We start from the raw sequence: 26,451 nt of genomic DNA, 5'->3' as shown, positions 1-26,451 counted from the left end.
GAGAAAAAAAAAAGTTGGTTTTTTGGGTTAGCAGGCCATGTTATGGTTTCTTCTCTATAGCCACCGCAACATTCGGTCTCTTTGTTTCATTATATACACACACGTATATATGCAAGAGTGTGTGTGTATATATATCTGTATCTGATGATGATTTGGTTTTCAGATTTCCTACGTATTTAATTATGGATAATTCCAAATACGAATTTTTATATGTAGATTATTTTCTATAACAAAATACGGAGATTCCAAGATTTTTTTCTCTCTCTTGATTCCGGTTCAGATTATAAATTCTTACAAGTTACTTATTCCAAGTAGCGAATATGGTTATAATCTGTAAATATATTCCAAGTTACTTATTCTGAGTGGCGAAATATGATTATAAGATTGTATATACATATGTGCTATTTACCAAAAAAAATAATATATGCATATGTGCTATGTAATAAAAAAAACATTTATTTTGCATGTAATGGGTTTTTTTTTTTTTTGGTTTAAGCATGTAATGGAATTGTTTTACGTATATTCTACGTTCTTGAATGGTTAATTATATGCCTGTTTTGGATTTGTATTTTTATTCTTGTTTTGTTAACTGGAGAAACGTCGGGTGACTTTTGTCCCTTAATTACAAATATGATTATAAAATCGTAAATTAATATACGTTTGAATTTATAAAAAAAATATTTGTTTTTGGATACAATGAATATTACATAGGGGTACTTCTATATTCTTTGAATGGCGAATGATGGGTTTAATTAAGATACGTGTAGGATATAGTTCGGATTTGATTGTTTGATATTTCTATAATTAACTTGAATGTCAAAAAGATTCACTCATCCTACATTTATAAATACGTAAACTTACAAGTTACAGCCATTAAATTATTTCGAATTTTCTGCATCATTATTTTTATTTCACGTAATTTAATTTTATCCACATTCGCCGTGATGTATTTGGATATCCAAGAAAACAAACAATTCTTTTTTCGAATATACAAAGGTTTATTTTCGTCGATTATACGTACTTCTACATATATCATATATACAATGTCCTACGTTTTGATATTGTTTGAAAAAATGAAATTAGAATTTTTTTTTCTAACTGAATACGTCAAATTCAAATTGCTAAAAAAAATGGGTACTAACAAAAAAAAAATTGATTGCAGCATAAATTAAACACAAAATGAAGTAAAGTGCAGAAGTGGGCATACGTCGAGCGATTTGGTTTATGAGCTAGAGCGTAATAAATGCGTCGAATATAATAGAGCAAGTCCAAGTGGCACGTATCTACTTGTTCATATTCATCTGCATTAGTCAAAGCGTTCCATTTACACATTTGTTTATCGATCGATATGCTTATAAATTTAACTCCGCACATTTAATTTCGTGGTCTGCATGTCACGCAACCCTACCTTTATATGTATATATATATATATATATATATATAAGTTAATTAGTACTTAATATGTCGAATTGGAAGTTACATTTCTTACGGCATGACAATCAAATAAGATCGCTAGAAAAATCAAATTAACAAATATATTAAAAATGACCTCCATCAAAGGGCAGATATGATTTCGTGTAAACCGAGGCTGAAATTACACGCACAAGCATGCGTTCATGCATGCATGAGCAAAGTGTGCGTATTATCCACTAATTACACTGCCGTGGTTTAATGTTTGCAAATTTATTTTTAACGACCTATTAACCAAAAAAAAAAATCGTATTTCTTTAGCTTCCAAACGGTCCAATGATTCGTATTTTTTGGGGGTATAAGGGAGTTCTGTCACACTATTCTTGTCATTTCAACTTAACTGCAACATATATATGCAACTAATGTGTATGTATATATATATATATATATATTACATAAAGCAAATGATTGTAATGATTAGGATTAGATAAAGGCTAACAATGAGGTGGAGAATGTGAAAGAGATATGAACAGCACATGTGAAATGAACAATTTAACAATCTCAACTACAATAGCATATAAAGCTTCTATGGTTGGTCCAAATTATGACAACTATACCGATATTGTTTTATTTTGATGGTATTTGTGTGCCGATTTTTGTTTTAAAGAAGGCAAACACGAGTATAAACCAGTTGCCACCATTGCAAGTTTTCATAAAGAAAATGATGTTATAAATAAATGTTTCAGTTGTTTCTATAAATCCCGAGTTATAGGAATATCATTTTTTTAAAAAATAAAATTGTTATCCCCTAAAAACGATGCTTCAAGTGGTACGTTTCCATTTACCTATAAAGCAATCCATCCATCTATTTCATTATCTAACAAACACACAATAATGATTTTAAAAAAAAAAGATTATGCTATTTCCCACAAAATAGGCCATATGAAGCTCTCAGTTGGCTTTTGTCATTAAATGGAAAGCTCCTTGTACTTAACTTCTGAATTAAATGATTATTTAAATGATTTTCATGTGGACCGACCAATCTTAGGTTTGCCGGCAAACATGAAGTGACACGTATCTCCCGCCGCGTAAATCAGCTTCCGACACGTGACGACCACCGAATCGGTCACCGACCGGACAGAGACCGTTGGATCTTTCTTAATTCATTTGTAGTCGTCGGATCCCGAACCCAGATGGAAAATAAACATTTTCGATGAAGTATATCCCTATGTTGATGTTCTCGAATTATCTCAAGCTTTTGAAGGTTTAAACCTATCAATTTGGTTAATAATGGAATAATTAAATTTATCGAATCAAATAATACGTAATAATAATCAAATTAAATAATTATTATTTCTTCAAAATTAAATTCGGATAGAAACATATCTTATAAAAACTAAAAAATAAAAAAATTTTAAAAATTAAATATTTATATAAATAAAAGTCAAAATCGAATCAATTTGAATTCAATATAAAAAAATAAATGGTTATAATTTTTTAAATTCCAAATAATTAAAATTCGAAATAACAAGGATGTTGTCGAAGAAACATTCAAGATTCACGTTCATTCATTTTTCTCATACCAACCCTTCCAAGAAAAGAAAGGGCTGAATTACCGTAGGAACCCACACTTGAAAAACAGACATTAAGACACACTCGACCCTGTTACAGACAACGGGTTTCTCACACGTAGATCACCACCAGTGAAGGCATTTGCTTTGTTATCTAAACCTTCAACCATTCAAGACAAGGACAAAAACCCCAGCAGAACCTAGCAGGGTAGTAATCTTTCAAGTAAACCTCCTTCCCGAAACCGATGATGTAGAAGTTGAACGCTTTCCCGCGATCAGACATAGTGACTCGGGTCACGGGCACGACAGATACGGTATGTCTCTCGCAGACAACGTTAGCGGTCGGCGGGACGGGGGATCTCATCGAGATAACGTCCGACGAGAACTTGTTGAGGAAGTAGGAGTCGGCAAAGTAAGCGGGCGTGCATTGGTAAGCCTGAGTGTTGCTGAGCTGCACTCCTTGCGCTCGGTGGAAGACCTCGTCCGGGACTGATGCAGCACCGCTCCTTGCACTCACCTTTCGGGTGGACAACGTCTTCCTGTCAAAACCCGGTAAAAAAAATCAAATCTTTGGATGCAATTTGTTGTCTTTCAGTTCTTAAACTGGCGTCTCTATCTTTTCGAGGTGTTCACTTGTTTAGGAATATCAGTTTTTTCGGGATTGGAGCTTAGTTTATGAGGAAAGATGCCTGCTTTCATGCTTCTATGACATGGATATCCTTCATTCTTGACGCTAATTCGTAAATTTTTAGTACCATCTCACAGTGGCGATACTGCTCGTCGAAAGAGAGCCACTTCCATTGCAGGTCTGACATTTTATCAACCCATGAGACTGGCAAGTTGGGCACGGAAGCTTGCCCTTGCCATTACAGGAAATGCATCTGCGAGAAAAAAGAGTGAGCAGAGAGACATCTAGTTGAAAAGACAATCCTCCAGAGCAGATGGTTATGTCAACTTACATTGTGTCGGATCCATCTCTATGAGCAATCAATCCCCTTCCATAGCAAGCAGAGCACGTCATCGTCTGATTTTCCTTGTAAAACCCTGGCTCTGCGTTCACATTACACATTGGGCAGATTACCTCTCCTCTTCCTGTGCAACCTGTTAGGTCAATTTTTGCCATTGCAACTTTAGTACCCATACATTCGGTTCATTCTCCTGCATTGATGAACTCTCGTTGTTACCATGGCATTTCTCGACAGTCTCGGAATTAGGAATTGGGATTTGGGTTTCCTTATACGGGATGAAGAGAGAAGGAAACTCCGACTTCAGATCAAGCTCCCAAATCCCGGGTTCAGCTCCGAGTTTCTTCCCATTGATATTTCCACCGGTGAAAGGCACGGTCTGTTTCACGATTTCCCTCTCCTCAATGAAAGTATCGAGAGTCCCAACATAGACATTGCAGTCCTCCACAGCGTGAATCTTCCATCTACGAGCTGGACGGCTTCCCCAACAGCAACGATGACCAACATGATCAATTAGCAGCTCTCTTATTTCCACTTCATCGAAAATCTGCCTGAAAATACATATACATAGTTCAAGAACAGTATTCACCAGAAGCCTTAGCCCCTGAAAATCTCTTACCACCAAATGCACAGAGACGAGAATAAAAAGGGACATCTCTTCCAAGGACTTACCTTTGGAGTTCAGGACCTGGCCCATATGCACTCGGGTAACCAACAGCTTGATCTGTGACATGTCAAGAAGCAATCAAACACTTGCAAATAATTGTTCTTTGTATGGCAACACTGAAACAGTACATGCGTTCATCTTCTCGTCATCAGAATCTTCGTCAAGATCCAAATTTTGCAGGAAAAGAAAACGAGAAAAGTGGAAAGTTTCTAAGATTTTTAGAGTCATAGTAACGATTGATTGGATGAGACGCCCGAAACAATCCAATTATGCCAGTCCAAGGAATTGAAGGATTCATAAACTGAAGAACACAGCATCAGATCACCTCTTGAATCAACCAAAAAACTTAATCCACAATTCAGATTTTTGGTAAAAGAATCGCCTCCAGGGCAATCACGTTGCCTATGCTCAGCTCGAATTGCAATCACAGAGGATCAACAGCAACTCCCAAATTCCAAAAATTCAAGGACTACGAATCCCAAGCTCGAAATTCTCGTCAAAACCAACGATTAAGAGAGCACAAACCTTACATTTTCCACGAATCAGGCGACAATCACAAGATGGTCATACGAAATTTACCGATTGGTATTGAGACGGGCGTACTGATGACTGGAGGGTAGAGGGCGGGAGGGTCGGGAACAGAGGAAGCCGATCGGATTTCTTCTACGGTGACGCCGGCTCCGGCGATGGAAGCGTTACGGATTGAGGACCCAGTTCTCTGCAAGTACTGGTACGAACCCCATTTCTCCGATTCCCTCTTTTTCTCGGCTTCCAAGCAGAATCCAGGGCGAACGAACAACAAGAGGGGCAAAAATACGAGAAAATTTTCAATCGTACGATCGTAAAGGAGAAACCCAGAAAGGGAGAATCGGGTTTCCACGTACCTGAAAGGAGAGGCTCTTCCATGGATGATGAGGAAACTTTCGGTCACCTGTATCGAGCTGTGAGAGAGAGAGAGAGGGATAAAGCAGAGTTTTTTCTTAGAGGTTAAGAAAAACCCAAGTAAAAATGACATTTAAAGTCATTTTTGTAAATCCCCCAAGTCAATTCCATCATCATATCCGAAATTTCTTGCCAATTCAGACGTGTCTCGTCATTTTCCCAAGGAGCAACGGTGATAGCGACGACGGGACAGGAGTGACAGCTCTTCTTCTAGGTGCGGATCAACAATAAACACGCGCAGTTATATATATATATCCGGTACGGTTTACTTTGGTTTGACATGATTAAAACCGGAACCAAATGTTATGTTTGATTCGTGTGTTGATTTCGGTTGGATTTTGTGCGTTTAAAATTTAATTAATTTTGTTTTTAAAGTTCAAGAATTTTTATTTTTATTCAATATTTCCCAATTTTCCGTTTTTTTGTATTATGTCATTTTTGTTCATATTTTTGTATAATACCGTATTTTTATATAATCATTGCTAGTACACAAAGGCAATGACGCCAATAAATGGACCTTTCTATAAGACTCAATAACAAATCCCAAAATGATAGAAGAAGCCCATATAAGAACATACGAAAACATATCCGGTTAAGGCGGTTATTATAGACTAATTTATAATTTTAAGGATTAGAATTGTGATTTAAACCTTATCAAAAGAACGGATCTGTTGTTGAAGTTATTTAAAGTACGTTTATCCTTAGATATAGTTAATATATAAATTTTATTAAATATAGTAGTAACGTCTCTTCTTTGTAACCCTATATCTAGTTATAGAATTCGAACATGTTTAAATTCCACATCTATTAATTAAATTTTGATTCGAAGGGTTTATCAAACACATATATAATATGCGCATGTGCATATGGTGGCTAAATGTACAATTTTATAACCCGTAAGATAGTGATATCAAAATGAACTTAGGTTCACGAGGCAATTCATATTTTTCGATTTGGGCTCAAAAAAAATCTGAGCTCGGAAAAAAAATAATTTTCCAACGAACAAACAAACTCACCACGAGTCAATTCATCGTGAGCTTGTTCGGTGAATCCACGAAAAAAAAATTATTTTTATTATTTTAAATATTTTTTTAATAATTTTAAAAAAGATTTATTAATTTTTATTTGTCTCGCGAGCCGTTTGAAAAGCAAGAGCGATTTGGACTGAGGCATGAATTTCTTGCTCCAAAAAAACGAATTTAACGAGTTGGGTTGGAAATGAGTTGATTGGGAAGGAGGTGGTCTGATCTATTCCGAGTGTACCCGTTTTACATCCCTGTCCTAAGGAAACAAGATTGTTCTGCTTTTGCGTGTTTGTCCGAGAAATGTACGCCCGCCATCCGGAATCCGTTGTTTCTGTTCTCCGTACGTGAAAACGGATTTGGGAATCTTCGCTGCCGAAAGTGTTTCTTGTAGAATTTGGTGAATTAGTTTATGTATGGAATGAGCCGAAGCTCCGACCAGGTTGATCTGTCCTGAGGCTCAGGATCCTCTGTCTGTAAATTTAATAAGCATTTGTCTATTTTGGTTTATAGACGCAAATTTGATTATTCAAACAGAAACACTGATACCGCTTCTTTGGATTGTCCGAATCTTTCAGCCTAAATAAAGGCAGAGGCGTATGAGAGACCTTGAATTTCGAAACCTGAAGGCCTGTTCAGGATTTACTTGTAGAGCCGGTGGGTTACAAGTCCTTTTCTCGTAAACTCTTTAGACATGTGAATTCGGAATCCAGAAATCTTAACAGGTCAAGAACTTTTATGTCGGGAGTGACTTTGTAGGCGATGTTCCGCTCAGCAACAGAAAATACACATCTTCAGTTCCTGACTGATAACCTCTGTGTCCTGCCTCTAGTTTGCTTAACACGCGTTCTTCTTTAACTATCAGGTGCTTTGGGCACAACGGTAGCGAATCCAACTGATCTTGTAAAAGTTAGGCTCCAAGCTGAGGGAAAGCTACCTCCAGGTGTGCCAAGGCGTTACACCGGATCCCTGAACGCCTACTCAACGATTGTGAAACAGGTTGTTTATCGATCCCGCCGAATGGAGGTTGTTCTTGTATTTTTGCTTAGTCTGTGCTTCATATCGTAAGTAGTTCATCTGATTGACAGGAAGGAGTGAGAGCTCTATGGACAGGTCTTGGACCTAACGTGGCGAGAAATGCCATCATCAACGCTGCTGAACTAGCAAGCTATGGTCAAGTGAAAGAGGTACGGAAGAATTGGTCCATTCTCTGCTTTTCTTATTTACCCGAGTAAGGATCATGACCCTTTTTATTCAGACAATCCTGAAAAATACGGGAGAGCGCGTCAGGTGAGTTCCTGCTTCCGACACACTTCCTCGAAGAATCAGAAATTTGCCAAAATGCTTCAAAAGGCAATTCACAAACTCAACATTACGATGTGTTTTTGTCCATTTCCATCTCTTCTCTCAATATAAGATTTTGTGTAAAATAAACCCATCAAAAACAACAACAAGCACTGTATTGTTTTTTTCTCAGCCAATGAATCACAAGTGTTCTCACTGCTCTCTTTCACTTTTGTTCTTCTCAGTCTGAACAGCCACAGCTCCTCCTAGACTGGCCTCTGCCGCCGAAGCATCCAGCAAACTGGCTGCAATCGCTGCTTTCAAGTCGTCATCTTCCATTTCAGAGAGCATCCGAACTTCCTCCATTGACAAGGCTTGATCCGATCTTCTTTGATCAACACTCTCAGTGCTCCTGTTCGTACCAGCCTCACCCGAGTTCATACTCTTCGTCATTCTCTCTGCATCTTCCGGTGAAAGCCATTGCCCATAACCGTTTGAAGCCTCAGAGGATGAAACCGGACATTCTTGCGGGAAATTACCCTTCACGAGGAATATGCTCCAACCCGAGCCTCTAAGGGAGTCGAGAAACGCAGAGAGGTAGAACTTGGACAAGTGCTGTGGAGCAGCCAGGAGGCTGTCAAAGTTGTACCATTCACCGTTCACTTTCCTTATGCAGAACCAGTGGTCATGCAAATGGCATATGAAGGCGTTTTCGGATTCCGGGTCTATCCCGGCTGGCTCGGCAGACGGGCAGTTTAGGGGAACCACTTGTAGATCCCACACCTCCAGAGCCTTCTGCAAGACCTGCCGGGCAAAGACAGATCATATTATAGTAACTAAAGACTCAAGTTAGCCTCCCTGATGCTTGTTATTGTAATGAACAGACAGAAAGTACATGAGAAGTATCTGGTGTGTTCTGTTTTTTTGCAAGATCTGTTACATAGATTAGATCTGTTTCAACAGGCGACAAAGCTCTACTTCAAGTCTTCAACAAGTGATTATAACACAGAAATCAGAAGCTTGATCTTCATCATTTCAAATCTCAATTCACATATGATTGCAAACTCAATTCCTTCTCGATTGCACCTGTCTAGAATAACCAACTTAACCCTAGATTCTGTATCCATGGAACTAACAGGGAGCCTTGATCTAACACCCACGCATACCAAAACGATAATCAAATCGAAACCAGCAACAAAGTCTCAGCTTCAATCAAACCCAGCAACCGAATGCAAGGAATTCGCAGACTTTCAGATTTCAAACAACTATAACCTAAATTAAACTCAATTTTCAATAACCCAACATGGAAAACTCTTCTAATTTCAGAATGTCTCAGAGATTCCAGGGGCATCTAACTCATGCCAAATAGACGCGACAAACGTACCTGGATACTAAAATCTCCGCCGAGGGAGACATTATGCGACTCCTCGGAGAAGAAATCGCCGGCGGAAAACCCACCCACGGCGGCGGAGCCTTCGAGCATCATCTGACGCTCCTTCCGATCGAGATCGGAGGCGACAGCCGCCAAATCAACCTCGGAGAAGAAAGGCCCTTGCAAAACCGTGTTCACGCAATGTACGGCGCACAGATTCGACTCTTGCACCTCGTGGTACAACATCCCTCCATTGCTCGTCCTCTCCATCCCCGATCTGGATTCGATACGAGCCCAGGAGAATAAAACCCTAGATTCTAATCCTTGGGCGAAAAGTTTTTATCTTTCTGGAGAATTGTCGAAGCGGAGGAGAAGGGGCAAAGAATCGAGAGTTTCGGACATATTTTAATTATTTATAATTGGGATTTTTTTTAAAAGGCATAAAGCCGGCGATGCCACGTGTAAAGATAACTGCCAGCGTATCCGTAGGGATTTGTTCTATTTTGTCGTTTTCTGCAAGTCTTCGAGTTCCGGTTTACGGTCGGTCGACCGGATTCGAGTGACCACATAAAAGATCAATCTCATACATCTCACGTTGTAATAATTTTCAGAAACACGCATGAACATTGAACCGGTTATTTAAAGAATTCTATTCTCGAACCGGGACCCGGTTCACTCGGGAAAATGAATAACAAATTTCCTATTCTTAGAATACTCATTTGTTCATCATATTATTGAGTCTTCGAACCTTATTTGAATAATTAATACAATAATAATATATAATTATATCATACGATTCAAAATTTAGTTAGTTTTATAAATTAGATTTATGAGAATGTCATGCGAAAACAAAAGAAAATGTATTTTTATTATTATTATTAGAAGACTCGTTCACCGGTGGAGAAGAGCAGCCAGAAGAGGGTGCTGGCGAAGTAGAGAGCGGCCGTAACGGTCAAGAACGCCTCGAAAGAGCCTAACCACTCCACGAAATACCCCGTCCCTATCGTACTCACGATCGCAGCCATCGTCCCAGCCGAATTCGAAATCCCTGTTCCCAACAAAAACCCTAACTTCTTCAGCAAGGAACCACTCTTACGTGCTAAACCAGAATTGAAAACAAGTTCAAGGTTGTTATCAAATGTACCGTGGAGAAAACCGGCATGTTCCGGTGCTATGTCCTGTGTGAGCAAACCACCACCAACATCATCCATTATTACCACATACAACACGATTCTATATCCATAATCATCGTCCTATATGATCGATCCTTTGAAGATTTTTCTTTTGATTTACGCTTAAATCTTAACAATGATTTTATATTTTCATTTGTTATGAGAATAAAAATGTTTGGTATACTTACTTGAATATTGAGGAGAAACCCAGCTTGGCTAAAGGAACTCAAACTCAAAGCAATGGTGATGAAAATGGCCGCAATCGACGGTGATTTAGCGAAGTTTAGGCAGAGCAGCGATATCCCAGGGCCGATGAAGCCGATAGACTGCAATTAGATAATCCCGAGTCACAAGGATAAATAAAAACCCGAGTTATATAATTGTATGATATAATGAAAATTGAAGTAATGAATCGATCTTTAGTTACCTGCATGATCTTTCGAACAATGGTTAAAGAGTAGCCTGTCCGTTCACAAACTTTGTACCTCATGATATATATAATCATTATCAATACATAAGTTCTAAAAAATAAAAACTAGTTTCTTGCGGTCTCAAATTTAAAAGATTCCTAAAACAATGTCGGGCCAACGAGTTTTAATTAAAGTAATATATTGGAAATAATCATTATTTTATATTACTAAACCAATCAGAGATTTGTATTAAAACATGATTTCTTTTGGACGTATAAATCTAGATTTCTATTGGAAATATGCGATAGTATAAAAATAAATATAGGGTTATATTAGTTAGAAAAAATCGAAACTTATAAAACATAAAATAAGAATTTTTTGTTTATGTTTCCACGACGCAATTTGACATGCTCTAGTTTTCGTCATGTATCGTATATATAGAAATTATACGCAAAACAGTAACTCCAAATGGTAAGACAATTAAATGATGAGAAACTCATTCACACCAATTCATGTTTGGATTTCACAAATTTTCAGGAAGAGCGCTGAACCATGCTGCTTGCTTCAAGTTCACGTTAAACACCTGCCACATGAAGACTTTAGTGAATTGAATCAAAATAATAATCGATAATTGTATTTTTTTTTTTCAGAATGTAGAATGATCGATTGTTTTTTCTTCCCATCTTACCGTCTTGAAATAAACCGGCATCCACGAGAGAAGAACAAAGTATCCCTGAACACAACTAAGTGAAAACCGATGTGAATTTGACAGAAAAGAAAAGAGATGGTTGCACATGAAGACATTGACGAAGAAGAACTCACCCAATTGTTAGTCACATTGGCAAAAATGATCGCCCAAGTTGGCAATTTCGATAAGAGGAGGCGCAGAGACAGAGGCCTAGGCTTTGCCTCGGCCGTTGAATGAACATGTTTGCCGGCTTGGATTAGCCGGAGCTCTGATCTACTGATAAAAGGACTATCCCGAGGGTGGTTAGTGACGCTGTATGACCAAGAAGATAGCCATAAGAGACCTAAGGAGGCGAAAAGAATGAAAGGGCCGGTGAGTCCTATAGAAGATAACATAATCGGCGTCAAAATCAATCCGACGACGTTGCCCATGTGAAAACCAGCCATCGATATCCCGACCGCACTCGCACGTTCGCCTGTTGGAAACCACCTAAGAACATATGAACATAGTATATAAGCGGTTGATGTGCAATACTCCTAAACACACCATTGATTATTTTGCAATTTGAAAGAATTGAAAATTGGATATGGGTAAATCAAATATTAAACCAGATCAATGAAGATTTAAAACCGGAATAAATTTTGAATTTCAACCAAGAATCTTGATTAAACCGGGTCAGAAACCAAGAATTGACCTAAACCGATAAGAGATCAAAGTAAACCAGGTTCTGATTCCATTTCACAATTCGAGATACAATGCAAACCGGACCAATCTAGATTGAACCGGAAGGAAGGATACATGCTGTAATAGACAGATATGGAGGAGGAGAGGAGGAAGAAAGAGAGGATACCGAGAGAGGAGGGTGGTCATGGAAGGCAAAGCAACGCCTTCGGCCAGGCCGAAGAAGGCTCGGACGAGCAAGAGGGCTAAGGTCGAGTGGGAGGCGGACCATGGTGTCAGCAATGTGGCCAGAGACCAAAGCCCAACTCCCCAACCCAACACTCTCTTCCCTCCGTATCTGTCCACAAGTGCTCCCCCCATTACTGATGATAACATGTATCCCCATAAAAAGGATGACTGCAAAACACATTGCAGGAAAAAAAAACAAAAGACTAATAATTAATACCCACAAAAAAAAATCATACATCATCATTTGATATGAAGTGCCCATTCAAAGTTCTGAATCGAAATTGTATGTCGTTCGGTTGCTTTGATATGTATATATATATATATATATTATATATATAATACGGATAAAAATATTACGTACCAAAAAATGCCGTTTTTACTTGGAGGAAATGGGTTGGTAGACTGTATTAGTCAGAGGGGTTTGTCGGCAAATTTCCTAGCGCCGCTAGACTAACGCCCACGCATTTTCTCAACTACCTATAATATATATATATATATAGTTATATATAATCTATTTTTATTCGACTGTAGAAAATATTCAATTTAAACCTACCAATTTATATCACTATTTAATAATGCTATGGAGAAATAAGGCAATGAAGATGGGCCGCTTTGCTAATAAATGTTAATATGACATTTCCTCTGTTTTTAACGCTTCTATTACACGTACTAATATGTGTTAATTAAAGATTATTACGAAGCATTTCTACGTATCGTATCCCTGGGTTTGGGGGATTTAGAAGGGGTTTGATACGGATAATCAAGGAATTAAGGAAAATGAACCAATTTTGCTGATGAAAAAGATGAAATACCTGAACTACCCCTAGGAAGGAACTCGACCACCCGAGCTTGTCGGCGAGTGGAACGACGGCGACGGACATCACCACTCGGTCGGCGTTACAGAGACACATCATTAACGCCGTTAATGCCACCACCTTCACTCTCTCCGGCGTCTTCGCCTCCGCGTTAGCCTCTCCTCCACCGATCATTATTCCCTCCGCCGCACATCTCGCCGGAGCCACCGCTCCTCCTCTTTGCTTCCCTTTCGTTTTCTCCGTCGCTTCTCTCTCTGTCTTCCTTTGACCAGCCGACGGCAGGCGCAAGCTCTCCCATCGGGTCGGGTTTTCGCTTACTCCGGATCCGAGATCCAAAAGGGTTTTCTGGGTTTTGATCTGATTCGAACGACAGCTCACAAAACACGAAGAATGTGTTTGCAGAGATGTCGCCGACGATGCCGCCATTGACGAACGTGTAGAAAAATTAACTCTGATTACTGAAATGAATATATATATATGTATATCAGATTTATTAAATATATTTCAGAGACAATGAGTGAAGACGGATGGAGAGAGAGAGAGCGAATCCGCCATCGAAGAAGCAATTGAAGGTTTTGTTTTAGCAGTTGGTGTTTGGTGGAGAGGGTATTTTAGTCAATTAAATATTTTAAAAATAAATCTGACGTGGCAAAAACGTGGTGCTTCTAAACCAAGAGCATACGCCACGTTGGCCCACCAACAACGGGTCAACCGGTTACCGAATCTCCCAGTCAAACCAAATCGAATCTCTGCGAACAAATTTAGTTAGTATTTTTTTTTTTAATCTAGCAGATGTAGAAATGAAATTCTATGTGTTAGATTCTTGCTTACACATCTCGTTTGTATTCGTCATTCTGTTTGCAATTATTTTAAAACAATAAATTATCATTGCAATTTTTGTTTGGAAACTGCACAATAGTATGTATATATTATATATACACTCACCCCTCTACCAGTTTAAGCAAGGCTGTATGATGACGGCATAAAGGGTTGAATTATAATTTTACGTTTCATTTAGAAGGTATTTCTTTTTGTAGAAAAATATTTTATTCCCATTATATAAAAATAATCCAAATGAATATTAAAAAAAAGGAAAAATCCCAAAAAACTTACCGAACTTGGAGATAACTGATATTAATACCGAACTTTTCCAACTTTCAAATTAAATATGAACTCGTCGATTTTGACATTGAACTTGTAAATCTTTGACAAAAATCTCATCGACGTTAAACGACGTTAAATCGACCTACGGTTAAGCTGACGTGGATGACTCAACGCCTCGTCAACCGCCATGTCAGATAAGTATTTTCTTAAAAAAAATAAAAATAATTTGAATTATAATTAAAAAATAAAATAATAAATAATAAAAATTAAAAAGATTAAAAGTAAAAAAAATAAAATAAAAAATGAAATTTAAATTTTAAAATAAAAATTTAAACATAAAAATTTATATATATATACATATGAATTTGTGAATGTAAATATAAATATATATGTTTATGTATATATGCATATATATAATATTAAATATTAAATTTGTATGTATATATATATGTATATATATACATATACATATTTAATTTTTAAGATTATATATATGCATATATACATAAACATATATATATATATATATACTTACATTCACAAATTCATATGTATATATATATATTTATGTATATAGATAGATATATAAAAAATATACAATATATATACAATATATACATAACTATATATATATATGTATTAAAATAATTTTAATTACATTACCAATAATTAAAAATATAATAAAAATATCAAAATTCACACATATATATATATACATATGCATAAAATAGTAACTATTAAATATATGTATATATATACATACAAATTTAATATTTAATATTATATATATGCATATATACATAAACATATATATATACTTACATTCACAAATTCATATGTATATATATATATATTTATGTATATAGATAGATATATAAAAAATATACAATATATATACAATATATACATAACTATATATATATATGTATTAAAATAATTTTAATTTGAATTTTAAATTTTTAGTTTTTTATTTTTATTAAAAATTTTGTTTTAAAAATTTTAATTTTAATTTTTTTTATTATTTTTCTTTTTTTATTTTTATTCTAAAATTATTCTTCTGACATGTCGGATGACGAGGCGTTGAGTTATCCGCCACTCAGCTCAACATTTGGTCGATTTAACGCCGTTTAACGTCGATGAGGTTTTTATCAAAGATTTACAGGTTCAATATTTTTTTGTGTCAAAATCGACGAGTTTATATTTAATTTGGAAGTTGTAAAAGTTCAGTATTAATATATCAACTATCTTTTAAGTTCGGTAATTTTTTTGGGATTTTTCCAAAAAAAAACATCAAACCAAAATTTATTGGGCTTTTACTTCTCAAACTTCAATTCTTTGATGAGGCCCATCATTGATCATCAGGCCCATTTAATTCCCACGGCCACGTAACTTGCTACTCTATAAAAACTAAAAAGTCCCCCTTCGATTATTTTAAGACTGGATAAATATTTTTTTTCTTCACCAAACCCAGTATATGTATATGATTAAAAATATTGAAATTTTGTAGGTAAATATAATAAAATAATAAGAGGGCAAAGATTAGAAAACAATAGATAATCCATTTATATTTGAACCGTCTTTACCTTTGATCAACATCCTTTCCAGAGTCTTTCTACTTTAGCATCGCAATAAAGCAAAAGCAGCCGGAGGATATAATTTTTTTTTTATTACATTCTGAGTGAATATTTGGAAATGGATATAAAAATTTGAATAGAATAAAATGGATAAATTATAATTACAATCAAATCGAATTTGATTTGAAGACTGGTTGAACGTATGTTTTAAGTTAAATTAATTGAATTCAGAATAAAGATAAAAATAATCTAAGAAAAAAACAGAAACTAAATATTAAAAAGCATAGAAATCTTTGCTGATTTTAATGGTAAAACTGTATATGCAACGTCTAACTAGAAGCTCCATAAGCGTGTTTATCAGTTTATTTTAAAAGAATTTATTAAATCCAAATTGTCATTCGTCCAACTTCAATTATATATATATACATGGGCGGATCTACTTGCACATAAGTGGGGGCACATGCCCCCATTCACATTTAAAAAAAAAAAATATTACTTATAGTTTTAATTAAATTATAACAATGCCCCCACTAAAAATTAAGTGGTGCCCCCTCATTTTTTTAACCCTAAATCTTTTTTTTTCAATTTTTTTTCTACCAATTTCACATTCTCCTTCATTTTTTATATTCTTTACCAACTCCAAATTAATTCTGTTTAATCTTTTATCAAATAAAAAAATAAAAATCCAATAATAATCAAATCCAAAAAACTAAAACCAACAAAAATATGTAAGTATTCTGGATTTTATTTTAAATATTTTTTTTTATCTTTTATTCATTTATTTCTAAATATCTATCATATTAATAAATTTGTTTTTATACAAATCTCATAATTGATTTAACAGAGAAATCTATTGAGAAATTTCTCAAAAAAATTTACAGTGTCCAAAATTTAATGATCTATTTAACGGAATAAATTCAAAATTGCTCATTTATATGACAGTTTTTAGTCATGTTAAAATAACTTTGCGTAATCGGATTGGTGATCAGCCTTTGAGTGATTTTCTAATTTGTTTTATCGAAAAAAATATGTTTGAGATAATAAGACATAGATCAGAAGTGTAAATCGAAGAGTAAGGTTATATATATATATATATTATACGATACTTTATAATTTATAGCACTGCAGAATGTGTTAAATAAATCGAATGTCTTGGTGGATTTGAGCGCATGCAAAAAGATAATGAAGGAAGGGTGTGGCATCATCTTCTTGAAATGGGAAGCTATGTGTTTGCATGTACATCCCCAAAGAAAGTATTATAGGATACTTTAGGGCATTATTTTCATATATATACATATATATGTTCATGAATGCATGCATGCACTTTTATAAGTATATGTATATGTATAAGTACATGCGTATGTGTGTGTGCATGCATGCATGTGTCTCAGTGCTCTCTGTCTTGCTTTAGTAACATGACAAATTCCCGATACACTTTCTTGGGATTCCTTCCCTCTCCACATTCCATTCATAATTGCATTTGGTTCTTTTGTTTTCTTCTTTTTATTCCACTTGCTAATTTTTGTGTAAATATACGTGTATATCCCATGTATAAGCTGAGTTGGTCATTATTGACAATGATACATGCGTGTGTGTATATATATATGCATGTGTGTGTGTGTGATCTATGTGATGGGAAACAACTATGGACAGTGAATATTTGATATATATGAACTATGATTAATTGTGCGAGTTATTAGATGTGACGTTTTTTGTACATATTTTATGAAATAAAAATACTTGTGCTGAATTAGGAACATTCATAACAATGATATATATATATATACACACACACGAAACATTATTATGTCATATGATGCCTTGGGAGTAAAATGGTGGAACCCATATCTTAATTAGCATGTTTCATCATTAATCCCATTATATTCGTTAATCCCGAAAAATAATTATATAGTCGTTAAGGTAATAGTTTTGATTATGCCCTTATATAGTTTCATGATTAGCATTAATTTAGCCATGGTGATTAGGCCTGTAATCATAATTAGAGCGATACACCTAATCTCGATATGTTTCATAACATCAGTTATCAGGATCTAGCAAATATCTCTCTGTACGACTACGTACCATATTTACTTAATTGTATTTTTCTCATATATATTCGACATAGCGAGATAACCACACGAAGTTTTACCTTTAATAAGATGCATTTATACGTTCACGATATTTCTCTTATAAAAATTAATTTAATTCATAGTAATTCCATGTTTTAAAATTCATATGACACGGTTTGAGCCGTTATCTCCAAGAAATCTTCTCTGTTCTATTCATACGTACATGTCTGCGTTTATGTATTGACCAAGACTAACATCTTAACCTAGCTATACAAATAGAAATGTCGAATGCAATATGGAAGTTGCCATATAGGCATAATACAGCTAGATATTCCCCAATACCCCCCCTCAAGTTGGAGCGTATATGTCATATATGCCCAACTTGGACAAAAACGTGTCGAACTCCTTTTTGCCGAGAGCCTTCGTGAAGATGTCCGCAAGTTGGAGAGAGCTTGGAACGTGTCGTGTGACAACTGTTTTGCAGCTCACATGGTGACGGAGGAAGTGACAGTCGACTTCAATGTGCTTGGTGCGATCATGAAATGCGTCATTTGCAGCAATGTGTAAAGCGGCTTGGCTATCACAATGGAGCAGCATTGGGTCGGAATGTGAAACACCAAGGGAATGAAGAAGGCCTTTTAACCACAACAATTCACAAGTAGCAGCGGCCATAGCCCGATACTCAGCCTCAGCAGACGATAGAGAGACTGTATGTTGCTTCTTCGACCGCCAAGAGACTGGAGAATTGCCGAGTTGGACGAGCCACCCTGAGAGCGATTTCCGCGAGCTTGGGCAGCCTGCCCAATCCGAATCACACCAGCCATAGAGACGTAGATCAGAGTCAGAGCGCAGCAAAATGCCTTGTCCCGGATTGCGTTTCAAGTACCGAACTACTCGAAGGGCAGCGTCCCAATGATCGGTGCGTGGTTGCTGCATAAACTGTGACAAGACATGAACCGAGTAAGTGATGTCGGGCCGTGTAGCAAGTAAGTATAGCAGACGACCTACTAGGCGACGGTATGGTTCAGGGTCGGCAAGAACAACACTAGTCGAGATAGCAAGACGATGATTTTGCTCGAGAGGAAACGCAGCTGGCTTAGCACCAAGTAATCCGGTTTCGGCCAAGATATCGAGCACATATTTCCGTTGGCACAAGGAAATACCATGTGAGCTTCGAGCAACTTCAAGGCCAAGGAAATATTTAAGCAGTCCCAGGTCCTTCATACGAAAACAAGAACTGAGATAACATTTAAAATTATCCAGAGCCGAGGAGGAGTTGCTGGTGAGCAGAAGATCGTCGACATATACTAACACATGGATCCGAGTCTGCCCTTGATGGAATACGAACAACGAGTGATCGGACTGTGACTGGATGAAGCCATAGTCGCGCAATGCCGAGCCAAGTTTCGCGAACCAGCAACGAGGGGCCTGTTTTAGGCCGTATAGAGACTTATGTAAACGGCACACTTGGTTCGGATTGGACGGAGAAAAACCCGGGGGAAGCTTCATATAGACCTCATCCCTCAAATCACCATGTAGAAACGCGTTGTGGACGTCCATTTGGTGAACCGGCCAATTACGAGCAGCAGCTACAGCAAGAAACGTTCGAACCGTAACCATTTTGGCAACCGGAGCAAAAGTTTCCTCGTAATCAATACCTTCGGTTTGCTTGTTTCCAAGAATAACAAGGCGGGCTTTGTAACGCTCCACTGTACCATCAGATCTGTACTTTATTCGGAAAATCCATTTGCAGCCAATCGCACGTTTGGTAGGCGGCAATGTCTCAAGCGTCCAGGTTTTGTTCGACTCAAGAGCGTCAATTTCATCCCTCATGGCCTGGCGCCATCGAGCATCTTGAGCAGCTTCATTGTATGATCTGGGTTCTCGGTTTGTGGTGACAGCAGCTATGAATTGTCGGTGCAGCGGGGAAAGGCGATCATACGTGATGGAATCTGCAATAGGAAAAGACGTCGATGAAACAGGGGAAGGCACTGGCTCAGTGGAAGGATTAGTCTGAACAATATTTGTGACGAAATCTCGAAGGAGAACATTCTGAAACTTCTGACGTTGGCCTCTGCCGAGTTCAGTCGGAAAAGATGTCGGCTCAGATCGACTGACAGAAGGTGGTGTAGCAACATCAGAAGCAGAGGGAATCAGAGGTTGCGTAACAAGCTCAGCAGAAAGAGATCGAGGGGTAATAGGAACATCAGGAGTTGAGCCCCCCCTGGCCGGAGATATGAGCATGGGTGAGCCAGTGCTCGAGTCAATAGAGGCCGAAGACGATGTTTCAGCTAACGGCGTCGGAGCAAATGGTAGAGGTTGTGAAGAGGCATGCTCGTCATCGAAAACCCAAGCACTGGTAGGTGGAGGAATAGACGAAGAATCTGAATGCGGCGGAGCAGACTCATGATAAGGGAATTCATCTTCAACAAAGACAATATCACGAGATACAAGGAAAGATTTGGTTTCGAGATTGTAGACCCGCCAACCTTTCTGTCCCAAAGGGTAACCAACGAAGATACATCGAGAACTCCGCGATGCAAATTTATCCCCTCCACGATTCTGGTTATGAACATAACATAGGCTTCCGAAAATACGAAGATGATCATATTTTGGCGGATGACCATGTATGAGCTTATAAGGCGTCTTTCCATCAAGAACAAAAGACGGTGTTCGGTTGATAAGATATGCAGCCGTAAGCACGCTTTCACCCCAAAAATCAACGGGAAGATTCGCTTGAAAAAGTAAGGCGCGAGCAACATTTAGGATGTGACGATGCTTACGCTCAACTCGACCGTTTTGTTGTGGCGTTCCGACACACGAAGTTTCATGCACAATTCCCTTTTCTGAGAAGTAGTTACGAAGACTGATGAATTCCAAGCCATTATCCGATCGAACTATTTTGACAAGTGCACCGAATTGCCTTTCTACCATTGTCATAAAGTTTCGGAGATGTCGTTGAGCTTCACTTTTACTAGTCAACAGATATATCCAGGTTCCTCGGGAAAAATCGTCCACAATAGTCAGAAAATATTTGGCACCTGAGTGAGAAGCTTTTCGATACGGACCCCATAAATCACAGTGAATTAACTCAAAAATTGCCGAAGCTTTACTCATACTCATCGGAAAAGAATCTCGAGTCTGTTTCGCTCGGAAGCAAACATCACAAGCTTTATTCTCAGAACAACTATCGGAAAAAACAAAATCAGAAATCTTTGCCAGGACTTTAGATGACGGATGACCCAATCGTTTGTGCCACAAATCAAAGGACTGCACTGCCGAAACTCGAGTTGCGGCCACGGTTTCTGATCCCCGAAAGTAATACAGTCCTGCTCGTTGTTCACCCGCTCCAATCACCATCCTAGTAATACGGTCTTGAATCACACAGAAGTTATGAGCGAAAGTGATAAAACAACCAGATTCCGCCAACAACTGAGAGATGGATATCAGGTTGCAAGGGAGGCCCGGAACATAGAAGACATTGGACAGACGAAGAGTGCCAGACAACGAAACATATCCTGAATGAACCGCGAAAACTTGTCTGCCATCCGGCAACGTTACTGAGCATGGAGACATTGTAGTCACAGCAGTTAAAGCAGACAAAGTCCCTGTCATATGTTGAGAACAACCGGAGTCAAGGATCCAAGAGACAACAGAGTTCTTACCGGATAATGTCTCAGTCGTGCCTACGTTGTTGGCATTGATCATAGCCATCAAGGTCTGCCACTGTTCTGAAGATATGCCACTGATGATGTTCTTATCACCCTCTAAGACAGGAACTGACACAGAGTTAGAAGAATGCGTGACCTGTGCAGCATTCGCGTGAGCATAGGTACCACGACCTCTGCCAGTGACGTTCGGAGAAGAAGAAATCATGCGACGTTGAACTACGACGGTTGCATCGGTCGCTGTCTGTTGATTCATTGTCGGAATCGGAATCGGAGTCGGAATCGGGGTCAGATTCGGGGTCGTGTTGTCGGTGTCGGTGTCGGAAGACATAGATCAGAAGCGTAAATCGAAGAGTAAGGTGTCGGGCTCTGATACCATGACACGGTTTGAGCCGTTATCTCCAAGAAATCTTCTCTGTTCTATTCATACGTACATGTCTGCGTTTATGTATTGACCAAGACTAACATCTTAACCTAGCTATACAAATAGAAATGTCGAATGCAATATGGAAGTTGCCATATAGGCATAATACAGCTAGATATTCCCCAATATCATATATTTCAGAAATTCAGTTCAAATTGAGTTTCAACCGTCAAAAAAGGTATAAATCTGCAAGTATCAGTCAACAATATATATTACTGTCCGTTTGGTCGTCCAACATTAGTTTATGTACGTAATTTAAACTGGAATGTAGATATTATTGTCAGTAAATAATTTAATAATTTTAATTTAATACAAATAATTATAGAAACAAAGGGCAAAGCAGAGGCAGCAACTGAGATATTGTTTCTGACGACCGAATCTTCGGCCACCCAAATAACATTATAATACATATAATATATAGACACACACATAAATATATTAAACTAAAAGTTGTTTTCCTCTTTTACTTCATTATCCACAGCTTTCCACGTCATCACATACGTATATATATATATACATGTACACATATACACATTATACAGGTACGTACGTACGCGCGTGTGTGTATATATATATATATAGCATAATCTATTATGTTCTGTTATATATGTTGAATGGACTCGTGGTCGTCGTACTCAGTTGTAATGTACGCACGTACTATGTTTTCATCTGCTTAAAAAAGTATTTAAAATTTGTATCCTGAATTGATCATACGCAATGATTACGAATATAAGGTGGATCGCATGTAAAGATGGATAGGTCATGGGAAATAATATATGGTCTAATTGTATGAAATACTTTTTTTATTTCCTTGGCAATCATTACCATTGGTTGTCATTATTATTAATATCATGAGCAAAAACATTCACTCCTTTTCAAATTATAACAAAACATAGACACATTAATTATAATCATTTAAATACTTTTCCTCTATTTTTTTATTTAAAACATCTTATAATCTCATAAGTGGTTTTTAATATAATAAATATAAAAATGTTATTTAGTTAGAATAACAAATTTTAAATCCTCTATACCATAATAGTGTACGTTTAGTTAGTTCCCTTTTGAACTACGTAGAAGAAAAAAATTAAATTTGTTGGAGAAAATAGATGTATATTTGTTTTAAAAAAAAAGAAGAAAAAAGACACGTGGCAGGTGGGAGAGTGAAGTGGGCCAAATGTGGGCCCAGGGAGGGACACGTGGGCTGAAGCAATAAGGGAGAAGAGGAGTCGGGAGGTCTAAAGCCCGTGAACCAGCGGCGACCCGCCTCGTGCGCCGTCGGTGCTTTCCCACGCCCTTCTTCCCTTTCCCTTTTAATTCCCTCTTCAATTTATTTATTTATTTTAAATAATCTACTATTTTTAGTGGTACACCGAACGTATACATACATACATACATATATATATATATATATAATTCTCTCATTTGCACATTGATATTTGTCACGTGTTCAAGTTTACTCCACACGAGAGCGAATGAGAATTATACTTTGATATTAGGATGTAAAATGGAGTATCAGTTCTTAGGTCATTGTTACATTTTTAGAATGGTAAATTCTTATTTCAGCTTGCTCCATATATTTTATATGAGTTTATCTAATTCCGCATTTATCGGATAAATATAAAAATCTGTAAATTTATGGTTTTTTTTTTTTTTTGTGGGTGGTGGGTTGTGTATTGTATTAGAGTGGTCGGGGTTAAGGGTCTCTTTGGGGATAATAAAAAAACGCGTTAGCGGTGCAGACGCAAACGTCGACGTCACTGTCATGATACTAAAAAAGATTTACAAAAGCAAAGGCCGTTTTCACTAACCCAAACAAGGGAAACTCTCAGAGACTTGGAGGTGGGATTCACCAAATACACTCCCGTCAACTTTTTATTATTTTTAATACAGTTGGCATCAATAGTTGAAAGGTGACAAAATCATTTTCAAAATCTTGGGTTCGATTCCACTAACAGAGATGGATATCATTTTTATACCAAAATGGTCCATATACAAAGAATGATTCCGAATCTAGGATGGAGAATTTAGTCGGGTCGAAGGTACGGAAAATCATCTTGATTATCAAAAAAAAAAACTTTATTATTATTTTTATGTTGTTTATTTTTGTCTTTTTGGTATATTGACCAACTTATGGTATTTATACAAAATATTATTTTTATTTAGATAACATACATATCTAAAATATGTAAAACTTGTAAACTATCCAAAGGGTTATAGATTCGATGGAGACAGTAATCGAATCCATACCATTTTGAAGAATTATGGATTCCCCGACTTCGAAGGGCAAAACTATCCGAATTTTGTTAAGTGGATACGAGAATTTTGACTAATTCACTTGGAAATTCAATGAAAACCATAAAAATTGGATATTTTAATACGAATTTACCGTTACTAAATTGGTAGGGCAAAAATTATTCTAAGTCTTTCAATGGTCAAGTTGTCTTATTACCAACGGATCATATGTAGCAACAATTTGGAAATCTATTTCCAATTTTTGATAATGTAATAGCCAAAAACTTTGAGTTAAAAAATATTTAATTATATGTTTCAATGTTGCAACAAAAAAAAAAAGGAGAGAAGACAAAAAGAACCTCCGAACAGGAAAAAGGAAAATCAAAAAGCGAAAAAGCGGTAAATTTAAAGAGAAATACAAAAAACAAAGAAAGCGAAATGTGATGAAAAGGGGAAATCCTTAGAGAAGAGACACCCTCGAGGATTTTGCTCATGTTCCCTCTAAAATTATCAAATTAATTAAAAGTAGAAAAAATAACAGACGATTTTATATCTATTTTTTATTACTCTATTTTAAAAGTCATCACCAAAGAATAATTTAAAATTTTGGAAAAAGAAAGTAATTTTCTTCTTTTACTTATAAGTTATTATTAAAAAAATTTAAAAATGTTTTTTTGGAAAGGAGGATTAAAATGACCAGGTAGCCAAACAGGTCTTAGTGAGGGGCGTAACAGTCATTTTACAGGCGAGAGCCCCTAGGCTCGCTCCTGCTGTAGTACTACTACTGCTAAAGTAACAACGGAACTGGTGAAAATTGGGATTTCTAAATGTAACCCTCAACCTTTCCTTTATTCTATTTCTCCCCCTCTTCTTTTATAAACCCCCTCCTCTTTCTCTCTCTCTCTCCTGTCTCTTTTCTCTCACTATCCGTTGAATCAAACGTCTCTCTCTCTCGAGGTTTTCTGGGAAGTTTCTCTCTCTAGAATCGTGGAGGTAAGAACATGAACGAGGGGTGGTGTGGACGCCATCACCGGTTATGAATCCTGAAAACCGCGGAGTTGCAGCGTCAGCAGCAGCAGCAGTACCCCTAGCTCAGCCGCCGCAGCCTCACCGTCCGTCCACCTCTTGCCTCCGTCACCCTGAGGAGCATTTCACCGGATTCTGCCCCTCTTGTCTCTACGAGCGTCTCTCCGTCTTAGAAACCACCGTCGCTTCGTCGTCGTCGTCGTCGTCTTCCAAGAAACCGCCGTTGTCCGCCGCTGCTCTCAAGGCCATCTTCAAGCCCTCTTCTTCGGGTGTTGGTAACAGTCATTGGGTCAGACCCGGGTTGTTACCAGAGCTCCGGAGGACGAAATCGTTCTCGGCGACGAAGAACGAGGGGTTCTCGGGTGCGTTCGAGCCGCAGAGGAGATCCTGCGACGTTAGGGTTCGTAACACTCTCTCGTCACTCTTTAGCGAGGACGACGAGCGTAATTCTCAGAAGAAAACAGGTGGGACCGGCAGTTTCGCCGGTGGCGTTAGCTCCAGTGGCGGGGGCGGGGGCGAGATTGAGGTGGAACGCAGAAATTCCAGCGTGAGAACGCCGGTTTACGAGGAGAAAACAGAGAGCGAAAGCGAGCACGAAGAGGAGGTCGATTATTGTGGGATTCTGAACGAACACAGAAACCAAATCGAACCTGTGGACGAAATCGTCGAAGAAGAGGAGGACGAGGAAGTGGACAAATCTCCAGAAGAGGAACCGAAGCAAGTGAAGGAGCATATGGAGTTCAATCCACAGACAGTGAAAAAACCGAATAGGGATTTCAAGGAGATCGCGGGGAGTTTTTGGTCCGCCGCGTCGGTCTTTAGCAAGAAATTGCAGAAATGGAGGCAAAAGCAGAAGCTGAAGAAGCACAGGAACGGACACGGCGGCGGATCGGCGGCGTTACCGGTGGAAAAGCCCATCGGGAGACAGCTCAGAGATACTCAGTCCGAAATCGCTGATTACGGCTATGGCCGGAGATCCTGCGACACGGATCCCCGGTTCTCCGTCGACGCCGGAAGATTCTCGCTTGATGCCGGAAGGTTTTCCCTCGACGCCGGGAGGATCTCCGTCGACGCCGGTAGGGTTTCGGTGGACGACCCTCGTTACTCGTTCGACGAGCAACGAG

At 37.8% G+C, this 26,451-nt stretch overlaps 5 protein-coding genes across 5 annotated transcripts in view; 2 read left to right on the top strand and 3 right to left on the bottom strand.

Moving 5' to 3' along the window:
• Positions 1–2,946: 2,946 nt before the first annotated feature.
• LOC104823390 (protein SSUH2 homolog) lies at positions 2,947–5,747 on the bottom strand. Its single transcript, XM_010554954.2, has 7 exons — positions 5,498–5,747; positions 5,193–5,381; positions 4,619–4,670; positions 4,166–4,497; positions 3,941–4,082; positions 3,737–3,862; positions 2,947–3,520 (listed from the first exon to the last, which is right to left on the bottom strand). Exons 1-7 carry the CDS (start codon positions 5,517–5,519, stop codon positions 3,136–3,138), a joined length of 1,248 nt encoding a protein of 415 aa, XP_010553256.1. The 5' UTR covers positions 5,520–5,747; the 3' UTR covers positions 2,947–3,135.
• Positions 5,748–7,102: 1,355 nt separating this feature from the next.
• On the top strand, positions 7,103–8,025 carry LOC104823388 (mitochondrial uncoupling protein 1-like). Its single transcript, XM_010554952.1, has 4 exons — positions 7,103–7,234; positions 7,443–7,576; positions 7,666–7,764; positions 7,836–8,025. The coding sequence occupies exons 1-4, from the start codon at positions 7,177–7,179 to the stop codon at positions 7,869–7,871; spliced, it is 327 nt and encodes a 108-aa protein (XP_010553254.1). The 5' UTR covers positions 7,103–7,176; the 3' UTR covers positions 7,872–8,025.
• LOC104823389 (ataxin-3 homolog) lies at positions 7,934–9,624 on the bottom strand. Its single transcript, XM_010554953.1, has 2 exons — positions 9,246–9,624; positions 7,934–8,665 (listed from the first exon to the last, which is right to left on the bottom strand). Exons 1-2 carry the CDS (start codon positions 9,501–9,503, stop codon positions 8,075–8,077), a joined length of 849 nt encoding a protein of 282 aa, XP_010553255.1. The 5' UTR covers positions 9,504–9,624; the 3' UTR covers positions 7,934–8,074.
• Positions 9,625–10,030: 406 nt separating this feature from the next.
• Positions 10,031–13,774, bottom strand: LOC104824522 (probable anion transporter 3, chloroplastic). Its single transcript, XM_010556623.2, has 9 exons — positions 13,225–13,774; positions 12,354–12,580; positions 11,638–11,992; positions 11,504–11,548; positions 11,343–11,398; positions 10,833–10,890; positions 10,594–10,731; positions 10,378–10,411; positions 10,031–10,281 (listed from the first exon to the last, which is right to left on the bottom strand). The coding sequence occupies exons 1-9, from the start codon at positions 13,651–13,653 to the stop codon at positions 10,112–10,114; spliced, it is 1,512 nt and encodes a 503-aa protein (XP_010554925.1). The 5' UTR covers positions 13,654–13,774; the 3' UTR covers positions 10,031–10,111.
• Positions 13,775–25,210: 11,436 nt separating this feature from the next.
• The window catches only part of LOC104824521 (UPF0503 protein At3g09070, chloroplastic), a 2,215-nt gene continuing 974 nt past the window's right edge, over positions 25,211–26,451 (top strand). The window contains exon 1 of the mRNA XM_010556622.1: positions 25,211–26,444. Coding sequence (XP_010554924.1) covers positions 25,338–26,444 — 1,107 coding nt within the window. The 5' untranslated portion in view covers positions 25,211–25,337. The remainder of the gene's footprint in view (positions 26,445–26,451) is intronic.

The sequence above is a fragment of the Tarenaya hassleriana genome, unplaced genomic scaffold, assembly GCF_000463585.1.
Source record: "Tarenaya hassleriana unplaced genomic scaffold, ASM46358v1 Cleome4, whole genome shotgun sequence".
NCBI classification, from domain to species: domain Eukaryota; kingdom Viridiplantae; phylum Streptophyta; class Magnoliopsida; order Brassicales; family Cleomaceae; genus Tarenaya; species Tarenaya hassleriana.
Note: the sequence above shows the minus strand (reverse complement) of the source record. Positions and strands in the feature narration are given on the sequence as shown.